The 15,520-nt window shown below is 39.2% G+C and overlaps 1 protein-coding gene across 1 annotated transcript in view; it reads left to right on the top strand.

Moving 5' to 3' along the window:
* Positions 1-15,520, top strand: part of ADAMTSL3 (ADAMTS like 3) — a 373,694-nt gene that overhangs the window by 223,078 nt on the left and 135,096 nt on the right. The window contains 5 exon segments of the mRNA XM_029237311.1: positions 43-181; positions 1,306-1,356; positions 2,050-2,254; positions 7,394-7,541; positions 9,050-9,134. Coding sequence (XP_029093144.1) covers positions 43-181; positions 1,306-1,356; positions 2,050-2,254; positions 7,394-7,541; positions 9,050-9,134 — 628 coding nt within the window.

Raw genomic sequence — 15,520 nt, 5'->3', positions numbered from 1 at the left:
AAATGGATGCGCTCTTCAGACTTTCTTGTTCTGCTGCTTTAGGGTATCAGCTCAATTCTGCTGAATGTGTGGATATCCGGTTGAAGAGGGTGGTTCCTGACCATTATTGCCATTACTACCCTGAGAATGTGAAACCAAAACCCAAACTGAAGGAATGCAGCATGGATCCTTGCCCATCAAGGTTTGCATAACTGCCCATACCCTTTTTCCTTTAAAAAGAAACAAATCAACTGCAGCTGTGACTGATCCACCGTTGCCAGGCAACACGTTGCCATGGCGTGGCCTTGAACGTACACTGGTGGCGGGTACCTGTCTTCACATTTATAACCGTGGTCAGTAGGAATTAGGCTCACAGCTTACTCAGTCTAGTTCTCTCTTGCGGCCTATGTGTCCATGTGCTGTGATCTTTGACTGTTTATAATGAACCTCTTTGAGCATCTCCTGCACATACAGCATGAACGTTCTCTTCATCCAAGTACAGTGTCTAGTCCATCCGACAGCCGTAAATATCAGTAACTCACCATTTTAGCTCTTTAAACTGGGTCACCGATCACCACGTTTTGACTTTTGAAGTGTACACATTAAGGTCAGTATAAATAATGCACGGTGCAAGGAAGTGAAGAGTTTTAATGTCAGAGCAGTAAAGCTATGCATAAACTATCCTGCTGCATAATTTAGTACCTGATGACTTGGATTGTCTGGGGAAGTTTCCTGGCTTTACTACAGTATCTTAAAATAACAGCATACTGTCAAGTCCCAGAATCCCCCACTTATCTGCCAGCTGGCTAAGGCAGAAGTGTGCAAGTGGAAAAGGAAGCATTCTCAGTGGATTTCATTTCCTATCACAAAGCAGTGCATGTCCGGTAATCCCAGGTGTATGTAATTATTAATAGAGGCCTTTTCAAAAGGCAAATTCTGTGAAACAAAATGGTTTTCTAAAGATCCTGCTAATATGACAATGTGTTAATATCATTAATATATTTTATCAGACTAACCTGCTAAGATGATAAAAGGGAATAAATAGATTTATCTAAATTAAGAGAAGCTCTTTCCTTTGATGAATACATATTACTAGTTCCATTTTCTACATTTTCATATAGAATTGGGGATGTTGTGTGTCAGAGATTTTCCTAAAAATTAAGGAGATCGTGGCTGAATTTGGGGGGAAATGGTTCATAACACTCGGCATATTTAGTTTTTAATTTGAAAGAACTCTGTCTTTTGGGATATCACACCTGTACTGGTCAAATTAATAAATGCGTTACTTGATTAGAAATTATATTCTCACAATGATTTCATTTGTAGCGATGGATTTAAAGAGATCATGCCCTATGACCACTTCCAACCTCTCCCTCGGTGAGTTACAGGTTTCCTTTTTCTTTCTGTAATATGCTCTAAGTAATTTGCAAGGAACTGTAGTATCTGTAGCAATAGACTAAAATGTAAGAGGGGCAGTTATTAGACCTTTCACAGAGAGATAAGGGAACACAGACTGCAAGTCCGTAATAAGAAAGATCTTTCTAAGAATTATATGGAATAGGCTGGCTCAGAGGGTGATGTTCTCTGTCACTGGAGATGTCAAGCGTATCTTGATAACTGGGTATTATAGAGGGACCTCAAGCATTGCAATTGATCAGAAATTTGCATTCCCTTTTATACCTAGATGACTAGGATGGTTCTTTCCGACTTTGAGATTCTATGATTCCCTAGTAATGTTGTCCAGTGGTGTTTTATAGTTTAGAGACTGTTTGAAGATGCTTTCACACTCTATAGTTTAATTTATTTGATTCTCACAATGGCCCTGTTGTGGTAACACATGAGGGCAGGTGTCTTACTCCCATTTGACAATAACCTTCTGGTCAAAGGAGTTAAGTACCTTGTGACTGCAGATTGTGTGCAGCAGTTAAGATTAAAGTCTTAAGGTTCCAATTCTGTGCTCTTTCAACTGAACCACAACTGTTATCCCAAGGCTGTACTTTTTGCAATCAACTTTGCAAACTTGAAACAAGCAACAAATGAATAATGTGTTTTCGTTTGTTTGCTTTTGAGCTGGGAACATAATCCTTGGACTGCGTGTTCGGTGTCCTGTGGAGGTGGGATTCAAAGACGGAGCTTCGTGTGTGTGGAGGAGTCCATGCATGGAGAGATACTGCAAGTGGAAGAATGGAAGTGCATGTATGCACCTAAACCCAAGGTTATGCAAACCTGCAATCTGTTCGACTGTCCCAAGTGGGTTGCCATGGAGTGGTCTCAGGTAAGATTTGAGTACACGCCAATTTTTTTAGAAATTTATGAATTTTAGGCTGCATTGGGTCTTGGTTGCTGTGTGTGGGCTTTCTCTAGTTGCAGCGAGTGGGGGCTACCCTTTGTTGCGGTGCGTGGGCTTCTCATTGCGGTGGCTTCTCTTGTTGTGGAACACAGGCTCTAGGCGCGGGGTTCCAGAGTGCAGGCTCAGTAGTTGTGGCGCATGGGCTTAGTTGCTCCGCGGCATGTAGGATCTTCCCCGACCAGGGCTCGAGCCTGTGTCCCCTGCATTGGCAGGTGGATTCTTAACCACTGTGCCACTGGGGAAGTCCTGAGTACATGCCACTTTTTAATTCAATCTCATATTTTAATGATTATTTGCTATGCTCCCAACACTGTACTGGGCAACTTGGGGGAGGCAGAAGTTGTATATGAACGGAGTTCCTACTCCCAAAGAGCTTGGGAAGAGCCAGTTGGAGGACAGTGTAAGAGAGAACATTGCAGGCACCAACGCAGGTAAGAACAATTAATTGAGAACCATGGTACATCTGAACGGAACAGGCATTGGAGCAGAGTTGATCGGGAAGTCTTTGTTGCCCTTGTAGTGCTTGACCCATCTTTAAGATTTAACCAAACGAGAGCCTAGTGAAGACATCACTGTGAGGTAGGGCCAAGCCGAGACGGCTGAGCAAAGGCAGAAATGACACAGAATGACTAGATGTTGAAAAAGACCCTAATTCATCTGGATTAAAGAGAGAACCCATGTTACTAAGAATTGGAAGATTGGGGCTTCCCTGGTTGCACAGTGATTAAGAATCCGCCTGCCAATGCAGGGGACACAGGTTCGATCCCTGGTCTGGGAAGATCCCACATGCCGTGGAGCAGCTAAGCCCGTGTGCCACAGCTACTGAGCCTGCGCTCTAGAGCCCGGGAGCCACAACAAGAGAAGCCACCGCAATGAGAAGCCCGCGCACTGCAACGAAGAGTAGCCCCTGCTTGCCGCAACTAGAGAAAGCCTGCGCGCAGCAACCAAGACTCAATGCAGCCAAAAATAAATTAAAAAAAAAAAAAAAAGAATTGGAAAATTCAGATGGAGATGATAAAACTGACATTAGAGGTATGTTCTTAGTCTGGTGGTTACTAAGAAGCTTCGCTGTTTTTGTTGAAGAAAATAAATGTAATATATTTTAAGTAATTGAGATAATAGACTGATGCTGGGAAAGACCAGAGGCAGGCAGCCTATTTGGAAGCCATTGAGGTGTCAGGTGGTGGGAAAAGAGAAAAGGGCAACATCACAGAGGTATAACAAGGCCTCGTGTTAGATTAGCTTAGTTTCCTCTCTAGGGAGAGGAGCAAGTAAACCTCTAGAGCCAATAAAGTGCAGTTGGATTAGTCAAAAAATTGCAGGTATTGGTATTTAATATTTTAAGCTTAAACTTTTAATTTGCTAGAGGGTGAGACATAATTGACTCATGTTTCTTTAGCTCTTTTGAGTGATCCCTACATATTTAGTTCAACACACACATGCATTTATCTATTTATTTATTGAGTGTGCCAGCTGCCATCCTAGGGAGTAAATAAAACCTGCTTCTCCCCCCCCCACCAAAAGCGCATAATCCAGTTGCAAACACCATATACGCAAATGAACAGCTGTGATGCAGTGTGACGCTGCAGTTAGCTGTATGATGTCCTGTATGGCTGGCACACAGAGGTGGGGTGATTCACTCTACTTGAAGGTGTCAGAGCAGGTTTCCGAAAGGAGGAAGCACTTGAACTGAAACTTGAAGAGTAGAGATAAGTGAGTTTTCTGGGTGAAAGGCCCGCTTCCAGCCCCAGTTTACAGATGCTATCTCATCACAGTCCTTTTCTGATATCCCTGGCTCAAAATCATCACCCCCTACTGCTTCATTTGTACTTAATAAAGGGCAGTAGTTATCCATCCTTTTTTGTTCACATACCAAAAGAAGTTTGGAAAATTACATACCCCTTCATATATATTTAGGTTGACATCTAAAATTTTTATCACAAGTTTAAATTAAAAAAAATCAAAGAATGTCATTTCTAACACGTCTTGAAGGCTGACATTTTAAAATAAAAGTGTTATAGCATTAAAAAAAATATGTCCAGTAGAATGTAAATGCCATGATGGTTTCTATCCTTGCCATCTTCCATTTTTAAAAAACATATGAACAAGCTCTTGAATAATTTGAATGTTTTGCATTATTTTCTCCTTGAACTCACATTTTTAAACCACTCCCCCCCCACAGAATTTATCCTAATATAATGTACTTTTATGCTTTAAAGTCTTTTATTGGTTACCCTATACTACTTTTCTCTAAGAAAATACATGTAGCCGTTGAAATTAATTTATTTTAATTTCCTATAGCCGTAAGGCTTTAAGTATTAGAATTGTTCCCCTGGATTAAGTTATTATTAAATTTAACTTTAGTACACAACCAAAATAACAATTAAATGTATTTCGATTTCTCGTGAATGATTATTATACATAAAAAGTAAACTTTCCTTTGAAATGAGTCTTCCAAGAAGGTGAGTGGGGCTTTAAAAAATAGTCCATTGCCAGAATGAAACATGGGATCAGCAGTAATTTTATTCTTAATTTTAACTGTTGATTTCTTGTTTTAGTTTGTTTTGCATGTACACACTGGGAAGCCTTGTTCACATAAGTCAGTAGACTGAGATGGAAGGATTTTATTATGGCAAGGTCGTTCGGTTCTTTGAACTCGAGTTATATGCCAAAAATCATATTGTGATCTCTCCTCAAAAATCAACATTACTTCTACAACCCGCAGAGCTTGTTTTCCACTCTTACAGGTCTTACCCATATGTTTTGTGCTGTCTTTAGAGCTTTTATTACCACCCCCACCTCATCTATATCATGACTTTATTGTCACTTACAATACCCAAATGAAGGATTGTTAACCAACGCATCTCATTCATCCTTCTTGCCTCTTCATACTTTCCACTTTTTAAAAATCAAACACATTCTCAGTGATGAGAATTTGCTATCATTAAGGATGTGTACAGCTTGAAAGAGGAGTTCTGGGAATGTCGTAAACACTGACCACATCATTGGGGTAGGTGTCCAGCTTCCTGAGAAGCTACTGAGGAAATAATATTCCTTTGGATTGACCAGTTCTAGGGTAGTTATACATTATAATCATATTGTTTTCTTTCTCTTTGGGGCAGAATTTTTTTTCTTTCTTGGCCAATATAAAATAGCCTCTTAAGATCACATATATTTCAAATAGGTGAATGTGGGGGTAGGTGAATCAGTTTCCCAGACGTCAGATATAATCTCAAACCTCACTAAATTCATTCAGTATTTGTTCAGTGGTCATAAGAGTGGCATGAGGGAATAAGAGAGGTTTCCTGCTATTCTGCTCTTCTTAGAGATGGGTCTATGCTGAAAAAGGCCTCCATATCCTCTGCAACTCATCTGTGACAATTGAAGAAGCATCCATGGACTCAGGAAAGAATCTTTAAGCTTTATGAAGCAGTGGTGAAGTCATTATTTTGACAACAGGAGGCTCTAGGAAGGATTTCCACTCTGCCTCTTAGGAACTGCATGACCTTGAGCAAGGGCCTTAGGTGGTGGGCTGTTCATTTGCTCATCTGTTAAGTGGGAGTGAAGCTGCTAACCTGCCAGTGTGTCAGGACGGTTAGTGAGATCACATCTGCAGAACAGTGTGTGTTCTCTAGCACATGCCCAAGGCTTTTTGACCTCTCCCAGGGGTGGATCCAGGATTGGTGGGGCCTGAAGTTTATACCATATGGAAATGACTTTTTAAAAAATCTATTTTATTCAAGTATAGTTGATTTACAATGTTGTGTTAATTTCTGCTGTATAACAAAGTGTTTCATATATATATATATATATATATATAATACATTCTTTTTCATATTCTTACCCATTATTGTTTGTCACAGGATATTAAATATAGTTCCATGTGCTACCCAGTAGGACCTTGTTGTTTATCCATTCTATGTATAATAGTTTACATCTGCTAATCCCAAACTCCCAATCCATCCCTCCCCTACCAAGGAGGTGACTTTTTAAGAAGAAAGAATACAAAACACAAATATTGGGTATCTAAGTAAATGTTTATGTACAATAATGAAAGAAACTGTAAGAAATTACAAATTTTTTTAAGTTGACAACCCTAATGTGAACTCTGGACTTTAGTTAATAATAATGTATCAGTATTGGTTTATCAGTTGTAGCAAAGGTACCACACTAATGCAAGATATTAACAATAGGGAAAACTGTATGTAGCAGAAAGGGGGCATATGGGAACTCTCTGTACTATCTGCTCAATTTTTCTATAAACCTTAAATAGTCCTAAAAAATAAAGTCTTGATTTAAAAAAAAACACACAGACATATACATACATATATGCTCACCAACATAATGTACATAAATTGAAAACAGATCCTGGATGTTCATGACATGAAAATATGCCATTCATAGACAAGAGTACCTTCCAAATCATAAACAAATAATTCAAGAAAAAAAAATCCTGACAACACAAAGTTCATAAAAACTCAGAGAAAATAGCATAATGTTTTTATTAATTTTAAGTGTCTGATACATCTAGAATATATTTTTCCTAAACTTTTTGGCTGAATACTCTTCGATGGCCCTTTCATATGACAACAATTTTGGAAGATCAGTTTCTATACACAGAATAGAAGGATAATCCTCTAGCATGGTTGAGCAAAATTTGATATTTTTTTTAATTAATAGTTTAGGAAAGTTTCTTTTGTCTTCACAAATTGTTTTGGATGATGTCATGTGAATTTTTAATCAAATTTGAGAAAACCTGTATTAAGTTTCTTTCATATTTGCGTAGAAAGATTTCAGGGCATTTCAGTTTTTCTTGCGCTGTGACCTCACCTGAAATACTTCTCGAATGGAGAATGGGAAGGAAGCCTTGCAAGGGAGGGGTCCTGAAGCATAAGAATCATGGGAAATCAGCCTCCACCCCCTTCCTTACATAATGTTTATCTAACGGTCTTTTGTGTTTAACATTCATGTAGATTAGTGACTCTCCTGTGCATGAGACCTTAGTACCTTTGTGGATCTCTTCATGAACAAGAATTTCATTGGCTTCTCTTTTCATCTTTGAAGTGCACAGTGACTTGTGGCCGGGGTTTACGTTACCGGGTTGTTCTGTGTATCAACCATCGTGGACAGCACGTTGGTGGCTGTAATCCACAACTGAAGTTACACATCAAAGAAGAATGTATCATTCCCATCCCGTGTTACAAACCCAAAGGTAAGTTTGTGGTGCATTTTAAAGTTAAATCAAACGGTGTTTTCCAGCTCTCTTACTAATATTGCAGCATTTGAATTTCAACATACTAACTTTCTTATAAAAATTGTTTCACTGACAGATTACAGTAGACCCATCCACCTAGATAAGGAAGTTAGACCTATGTGACTAATTGGTCTGGAGAAGAAACTGAGCTCTTATTGATTCAGTACATATAGAGTGGCTCCTGTCTAGGCTTATATTAACATTTCTTGGTGGGCATAAAATAATTTGATGCAGTCCCTGCTTTGAAGAAAAAGGAGAAGGAAAATTCCCACATGCCTTCCACCAGAGTGTACATTTCTTGAGGAAGAAACAATGCCAGCTTCATCATACGTCCTATTGCCTACCATGAATGAATGAAGACTTACAGTTCCCAATCTAGATTTATAGATGCACTTAGAAATTATTTTGTAGTTCCTACTTGTTCCACATTGACTTAGCAGAAATGGGTAGCATCCATGGATAAGGAAGTCTTGGCATCATCTTTTGGGTGTATGTTCCTCTCTAGACATGATTATTTCCATATACGTACTTTAGTAAGGTATTACCAGTCCTCGTGACAAGTATTTCCTTTTGGAAATGGAAAAAGAATTACTCCCAAGTATCAATGCCAAGGAGTCTTCCTTAGTACTTTGGAGAGGATGATAAAATTCTTCTTCATTATTTCTGGGTGCATTATTTATGCAAATAGCCTCATAGGCAACTAACTATTCAAAACATATTTATTTGATGATGTCTGTCTTCCAGAAAAATCACTGGTTTCCATGCAAGGTACAAACACTGATTATATAACTTCTTTAGTGAAGTCTTTTCTCCGTATTTCTGCAGTCAGTGGTACTTTTATAGCCACTTTCTTAGTGTCTGTGATTTCCCTGAAGCAGTCCAAAATTATTTCCTTTCTCATTTCATAATTAGATTGTTTCTTTCTTCACATCTTAGGAAGCTTCAAAGGACAGAGAGGGGCACCAGCTTGCTTCTGCAGGCCAGTGGTAATTAGTAATCATTTCCCTCAACAATTATAGCAATTAAAGTTTGAATAAACCATAGCACTGACTCTCCTCCTCCCAACTTTCTAAGCCTTCTATGGTATTTGCTTTTCTCTATTAATTTCCTCATTCAATGGGCAAAAAAATGTGTGGAAAAAGAAAACAAATGGATAACGGTTGAAGTAAGAGCTTTAATATGCAAACAACAGATATTGGTACTGATTTATAAAAGGCATTTTTGTGCTAACTTGGAGAATGTATTCAACTGTGTCATGGGGTTGTTTGGTTGCATTTTGATAATGTGTTAATTAAAAAAATGTATGACAGAAATTTTTGGTTCCATCCAGAAGCCACTTCATGTACTGTGCATTTGAAAAGCGTGACCTCTTAATTGATGAAATCTTCAGCAAATAACAATCACATATCCAACTCTTGAATGAGTAACAATAATTAAGCTCGTTGTTTATGTTCTCTTTTTGTCAGAAAAAAGTCCAGTGGAAGCGAAATTACCTTGGCTGAAACAAGCACAAGAACTAGAAGAGACCAGAATAGCAACCGAAGAACCAACGTGAGTCCAGGACCTTTTATGGAAGTAATCAGAGCATAGCCAGCTAACATGATATATGTAATTTTTGTACTCATTGGAGTACAATGATATGTTTCAAATCCAAATGACCTGGATTTGCAGACTCTAGAGAGCTTGAGCTGGCTAGAATTCTTCTTTATTTCACAATTCAGCAGTCCTGCTTTGGCAGTATCTGTGAGAAGCCCAGAAAAGAACAGTGCTGTTTAACTCAAAGCAGACCCAGTGGTCTGTAGTTAAGAGACTGAGGATAATTCCTAGATCTAGATTAACACATATGATTTGACCAAAGACCATCATTAAACAAACAGACAGTATTAAACAAATAAACCAAGTCATTCCATGGTTAAGTCATGGTCAATGTCTATAAAACCAGTTAGGCCGAAATGTATCAGGGTGGCCTGAGTGATTAAAAGAAATTCCAGAGCTGCTGTGGTATGGGGCAGTGGAAAGAGTATGGCACTACAAATCTTGGAGCCTAGTACCACCACTTTTAACTATGTGACCTTAGAGAAGTCTTTAATTTTTCTGTGTCTCATTCTCCTTACTTACAAAATGAGCAGGCTGGGCTTGATCTCTCTAGGGTTCGTCCCAACTCAAAAAGCCAATGACTTCTATCCACATGGGGTTTGGCAAGTCTGGATTGTAATGGTATCCATGGAAATAAAGTATTAAGAGCATATTAAAGAAACATTCTGGAGGTGGAGGTATAGGGACCTAAAAAGAACAAGGAATCAAAGATGTTGAATCTAACCCAGCAATCTAGAAGAACAACAGCATGAATGGTAGACTTGAGGAATTGGATGGGACGGCTGATTCCCCATCAGGCATGTGAAGTCCTGGTGCTGACAGGCTATCACAGGGAGAGTGATTCACAGCGTGTCAGAGGAAAGGGGACCTCAGAGATGATATGGCTGGTCTCCCTCTCAGAGCAGGCATTTCTTCTTCAACACCTTCAGCAAGGGCAGAGTTCACTGCATTGAGAGACAGCTCATTCTTGGGTTGAACAATGTGAGTTATTTGCAAGAATTTTTTTTCCTGTTGAGCCAAAATACAACCTCCTGCAAATTTCTGCTTTCTGAAACAGAGAAAAACACATCTATGCTGCATCCCACGTGACAAGTTTTCACAAATTTGCAGAAAGCTGGGTCCCAAGAGCACTGTCTTTCCCAAGCTCGTCATTCTTAGCCTTTTCAGCGGTTTTCACATGTTGTTTTTAGATCCCTTACCAACCCCATTGCTTTTTTCAGAACATGCTCTCATTTGTCAGTGTCCCTTTTAACTGTAGTTCAGCCCAGCAGTGAGCCCTTCCAGGAGCACATGAATTCCTTGTCTTTGAGAAGGCTCTGTGCCTCTAGTGATGCAGGCCAAGAGAATTGGCACATCACACTTATGACACATGCACAACTTTTCCACATGGACTACTGTCCGATCTGGATGTGAACCCAGAAGACACTGTGGACACCGTGAGGTGAATGACCCCAGAGTAAGTGATTGAAAAGAGAAGAGTGTTTGGCTCATGATGGAAGCATGGAGATCTAGAATTGGAGTCAGAAGAAGTGGAGCATGAAGGAGTAAACCCAAGGAAAGCTCACTGTTAGAAAGACCAAGGGAGCAAAGCATTTAAGGAGAGGTGTAGCAGGTAGTATTCAAACCTCACCGAAAGCCAAGGAACAACTGTGGGGACTGAGAAAAGGCTGTTTTGTTTGACAAGAAAGTCTTTCTCAGTTAATTTTAGAGCAGTAGCATTCAAAGTGTAGAGAAGTAAAACGTTGCAGAACTTTAAGTAATGAATTCTGAATTGGAAGGAAATGGGGCAATGGGTATTTGACTACTAAAGAAGGAAGACTGGTGGTCAAGTTGATGGAAAGGAATGGTTATATGTATGTGTTTAATTTTTGTTCTTGTTTTTCATCTGAAGTTAGGACAGCCTTAAACGTATTAAAAAGATAATAAGGATTTTAGACAAGTCAGTTACCGTCTCTAGACTTCGCAGCTGTACAAGGAGGGTGTTAGGCTAAAAGCTAAAACCTTCTCCCAGCTCTCATCTCCTATGATTCTGTAAGGGAAGGAACCTATAGAAGGAAAGGGACTTTTGAGACACCTGCAAGGGAGTCTGTAGCTGTCACATAAGGACGGTCATGGAATTCTCAGTCTTGAATGATGCATCCTACCAGGGTCTCTTCTCAAAACACAGTTAGATCACAATTGCTAGTCCTTCTGCTTGTCCTCTCTTGGTTGAGTGGTTTGCTCTCAGTTCCCCAAACTAGAAGCCTGCAGTCATCCTTGCTTCTTGCTCATTCTTCCTTTATCTGTAATTAACTACTGAGTTGTGCAGTCATATCTACTAAAATCTTTCTCTGTTGCAGCTCCTTCTCTCCATTCCTACTACCATCCTGTCCAGGTCCTGAAATCACTAGCAGAACACTTACAACAGCCTTCTAATCTGCTCCCCACTTGGTCCCCTGAAATCTATCCTCTAACCCAAAGTAGTGTAGCTAAGGCACAAATCTGATCTTTCTTACAACGTTCAGAATATCCCGGTGTTTCCCCATCCCCCCAAGACTTACGCTCGTTCACCAGGCTAACAAGCTGTAGCAGGGTGTTAGCCTTCCCAGCTCCCAGCCTCATCTCTGACCTCTTCATTACTTTGCCTTGAATGGGATGCTCCAGCCACACTGGACTGTTGGTTGTTCCTTGCCAGCAACAAGCTGCCACTCACCTCAATCCCTTTAATCATGTTTTCCTCTCTATTGGGAATGCCCCTCAACTGCTGTGTTTTTTTGTTTGTTTTTTTTTATCTATTTGGCTGCGCCGGGTCTTAGTTGCAGCACGTGGGATCTTTTCGTTGCGGCATGCGGGATCTTTACTTGCGGCATGCGGAATCTAGTTCCCTGACCAGGGATCAAACCCAGGCCCCCGGCATTTGGGAGCACGGAGTCTTAGCCACTGGACCACCAGGGAAGTCCCTCACTTGTTTTGTTGTTGTTGTCACTGTTTACTCTTTATTTTATTTATTTATTTTAACATCTTTATTGGAGTATAATTGCTTTACAAGGGTGTGTTAGTTTCTGCTTTATAACAGAGTGAATCAGCTATACATAAACATATATCCCCATATCTCCTCCCTCTTGTGTCTCTCTCCCACCCTCCCTATCCCACCCCTCTGGGTGGTCCCAAAGCACCTAGCTGATCTCCCTGTGCTATGTGGCTGCTTCCCACTAACTATCTATTTTACATTTGGTAGTGTATATATGTCCATGGCACTCTCTCACTTTGTCCCAGCTTACCCTTCCCCCTCCCTGCGTCGTCAAGTCCATTCTCTACATCTGCGTCTTTATTCCTGTCCTGCCCTTAGGTTCTTCAGAACCTTTTTTTTTGTTTTCTAGAATCCATATATATGTGTTAGAATACGGTATTTATTTTTCTCTTTCTGACTTACTTCACTCTGTATGACAGACTCTATGTCCATCCACTTCACTACAAATAACTCAATTTCGTTTCTTTTTATGGCTGAGTAATATTCCATTGTATATATGTGCCACATCTTCTTTATCTATTCATCTGTCGCTGGACACTTAGGTTGCTTCCATGTCCTGGCTATTGTAAATAGAGCTGCAATGAACATTGTGGTACATGACTTTTTTTGAATTATGGTTTTCTCAGGGTATATGCCCAGTAGGAGGATTGCTGGGTCATATGGTAGTTCTATTTTTAGATTTTTAAGGAACCTCCATACTGTTCTCCATAGTGGCTGTATCAATTTACATTCCCACCAACAGTGCAAGAGGGTTCCCTTTTCTCCACACCCCCTCCAACGTTTATTGTTTACACATTTTTTGATGATGGCCACTCTGACGGGTGTGAGGTGATACCTCATTGTAGTTTTGATTTGCATTTTTCTAATGATTAGTGATGTTGAGCATCTTTTCATGTGTTTGTTGGCAGTCTGGTATCTGCTTTGGAGAAATGTCTATTTAGGTCTTCTGCCCATTTCTGGATTGGATTGTTTGTTTTTTGGATATTCAGCTGAATGAGCTGCTTGTATATTTTGGAGATTAATCCTTTCTCAGTTCCTTCATTTGCAAATATTTTCTCCCGTTCTGAGGGTTGTCTTTCATCTTGTTTATGGTTTCCTTTGCAGTGCAAAAGCTTTGAAGTTTCATTAGGTCCCATTTGTTTACTTTTGTTTTTATTTCCATTTCTCTAGGAGGTGGGTCAAAAAGGATCTTGCTGTGGTTTATGTCATAGAGTGTTCTGCCTATGTTTTCCTCTAAGAGTTTGATAGTGTCTGCCCTTAAATTTAGGTCTTTAATCCATTTTGAGTTTATTTTTGTGTATGTTGTTAGGGAGTGTTCAAATTTCATTCTTTTACATGTAGGTGTCCAGTTTTCCCAGCACCATTTATTGAAGAGACTGTCTTTTCTCCATTGTATATTTTTCCCTCCTTTATCAAAAATAAAGTGTCCATATGTGCATGGGTTTACCTCTGGGCTTTCTATCCTGTTCCATTGATCTATATTTCTGTTTTTGTGCCAGTACCATGCTGTCTTTATTACTGTAGCTTTGTAGTATAGTCTGAAGTCAGGGAGCCTGATTCCTCCAGCTCTGTTTTTCTTTCTCAAGATTACTTTGGCTATTCGGGGTCTTTTGTGTTTCCATACAAATTGTGAAATTTTTTGTTCTAGTTCTGTGAAAAATGCCATGGGTAATTTGATAGGGGTTGCACTGAATCTGTAGATTGTTTTGGGTAGTATAGTCATTTTCACAATGGTGATTCTTCCAATCCAAGAACATGGTATATCTCTCCATCTGTTTGTATCATCTTTAATTTCTTTCATCAGTGTCTTATAGTTTTCTGAGTACAGGTCTTTTGTCTCCTTAGGTAGGTTTATTCCTAGGTATTTTATTCTTTTTGTTGCAGTGGTAAATGGGAGTGTTTCCTTAATTTCTCTTTCATATTTTTCATCATTAGTGTATAGGAATGCAAGAGATTTCTATGCATTAATTCTGTATCCTGCTGCTTTACCAAATTCATTGATTAGCTCTAGTAGTTTTCTGGTAGCATCTTTAGGATTCTCTATGTATAGTATCATGTCATCTGCAAAGAGTGACAATTTTACTTCTTCTTTTCTGATTTGGATTCCTTTTATTTCTTATTATTCTCTGATTTCTGTGGCTAAAACTTCCAAAACTATGTTGAATAATAGTGGTGAGAGTGGACAACCTTGTCTTGTTCCTGATCTTAGAGGAAATGATGTCAGTTTTTCACCAGTGAGAACGATGTTTGCTGTGGGTTTGTCATATATGGCCTTTATTCTGTTGAGGTAAATTCCCTCTATGCCTACTTTCTGGAGGGTTTTTATCATAAATGGGTGTTGAATTTTGTCGAAAGCTTTCTCTGCATCTGTTGAGATGATCATATGGTTTTTCTCCTTCAGTGTTTTAATATGGTGTATCACATTGATTGATTTTCATGTATTGAAGAATCCTTATATTCCTGGGATAAACCCCACGTGATCATGTTGTATCATCCTTTTAATGTGTTGTTGGATTCTATTTGCTAGTATTTTGTTGAGGATTTTTGCATCTATATTCATCAATGATATTGGCCTGTAGTTTTCTTTCTTTGTGACATCTTTGTCTGGTTTTGGCATCAGGGTGATGGTAGCCTCGTTGAATGAGTTTGGGAGTGTTCCTTCCTCTGCTATATTTCAGAAGAGTAGAAGGATAGGTGTTAGCTCTTCTCTAAATGTTTGGTAGAATTCGCCTGTGAAGCCATCTGGTCCTGGGCTTTTGTTTGTTGGAAGATTTTTATCACAGTCTCACTTTCAGTGCTTGCAACTGGTCTGTTTATATTTTCCATTTCTTCCTGGTTCAGTCACAGAAGGTTATGCTTTTCTAAGAGTTTGTCCATTTCTTCCAGGTTGTCCATTTTACTGGCATATAGTTGCTTGTAGTGATCTCTCACGTTCCTTTGTACTTCTCAGTGTCAGCTGTAACTTCTCCTTTTTCATTTCTTATTCTGTTGATTTGAGCCTTCTCCCTTTTTTTCTTGATGAGTCTGGCTAATGATTTATCAATTTTATCTTCTCAAAGAACCAGGTTTTAGTTTTATTGATCTTTGCTATTGTTTCCTTCATTTCTTTTTCATTTATTTCTGATCTGATTTTTATGATTTCTTTCTTTCTGCTAACTTTGAGGGGGTTTTGTTCTTCTTTCTCTAATTGCTTTAGGTGTAAGGTTAGGTTGTTTATTTGAGATTTTTCTTGTTTCTTGAGGTAGTATTGTATTCCTATAAACTTCCCTCTTAGAACTGCTTTTGCTGCATCCCATAGGTTTTGGGTCATCGTGGTTTCATTGTCATTTGT

Source organism: Monodon monoceros, unplaced genomic scaffold (assembly GCF_005190385.1).
Source record: "Monodon monoceros isolate NGI ecotype Baffin Bay Population unplaced genomic scaffold, NGI_Narwhal_1 Super_Scaffold_21, whole genome shotgun sequence".
Classification (NCBI taxonomy): Eukaryota; Metazoa; Chordata; class Mammalia; order Artiodactyla; family Monodontidae; genus Monodon; species Monodon monoceros.
The sequence above is the reverse complement of the archived record's forward strand: the minus strand, read 5'-3'. Positions and strand labels throughout refer to the sequence as shown.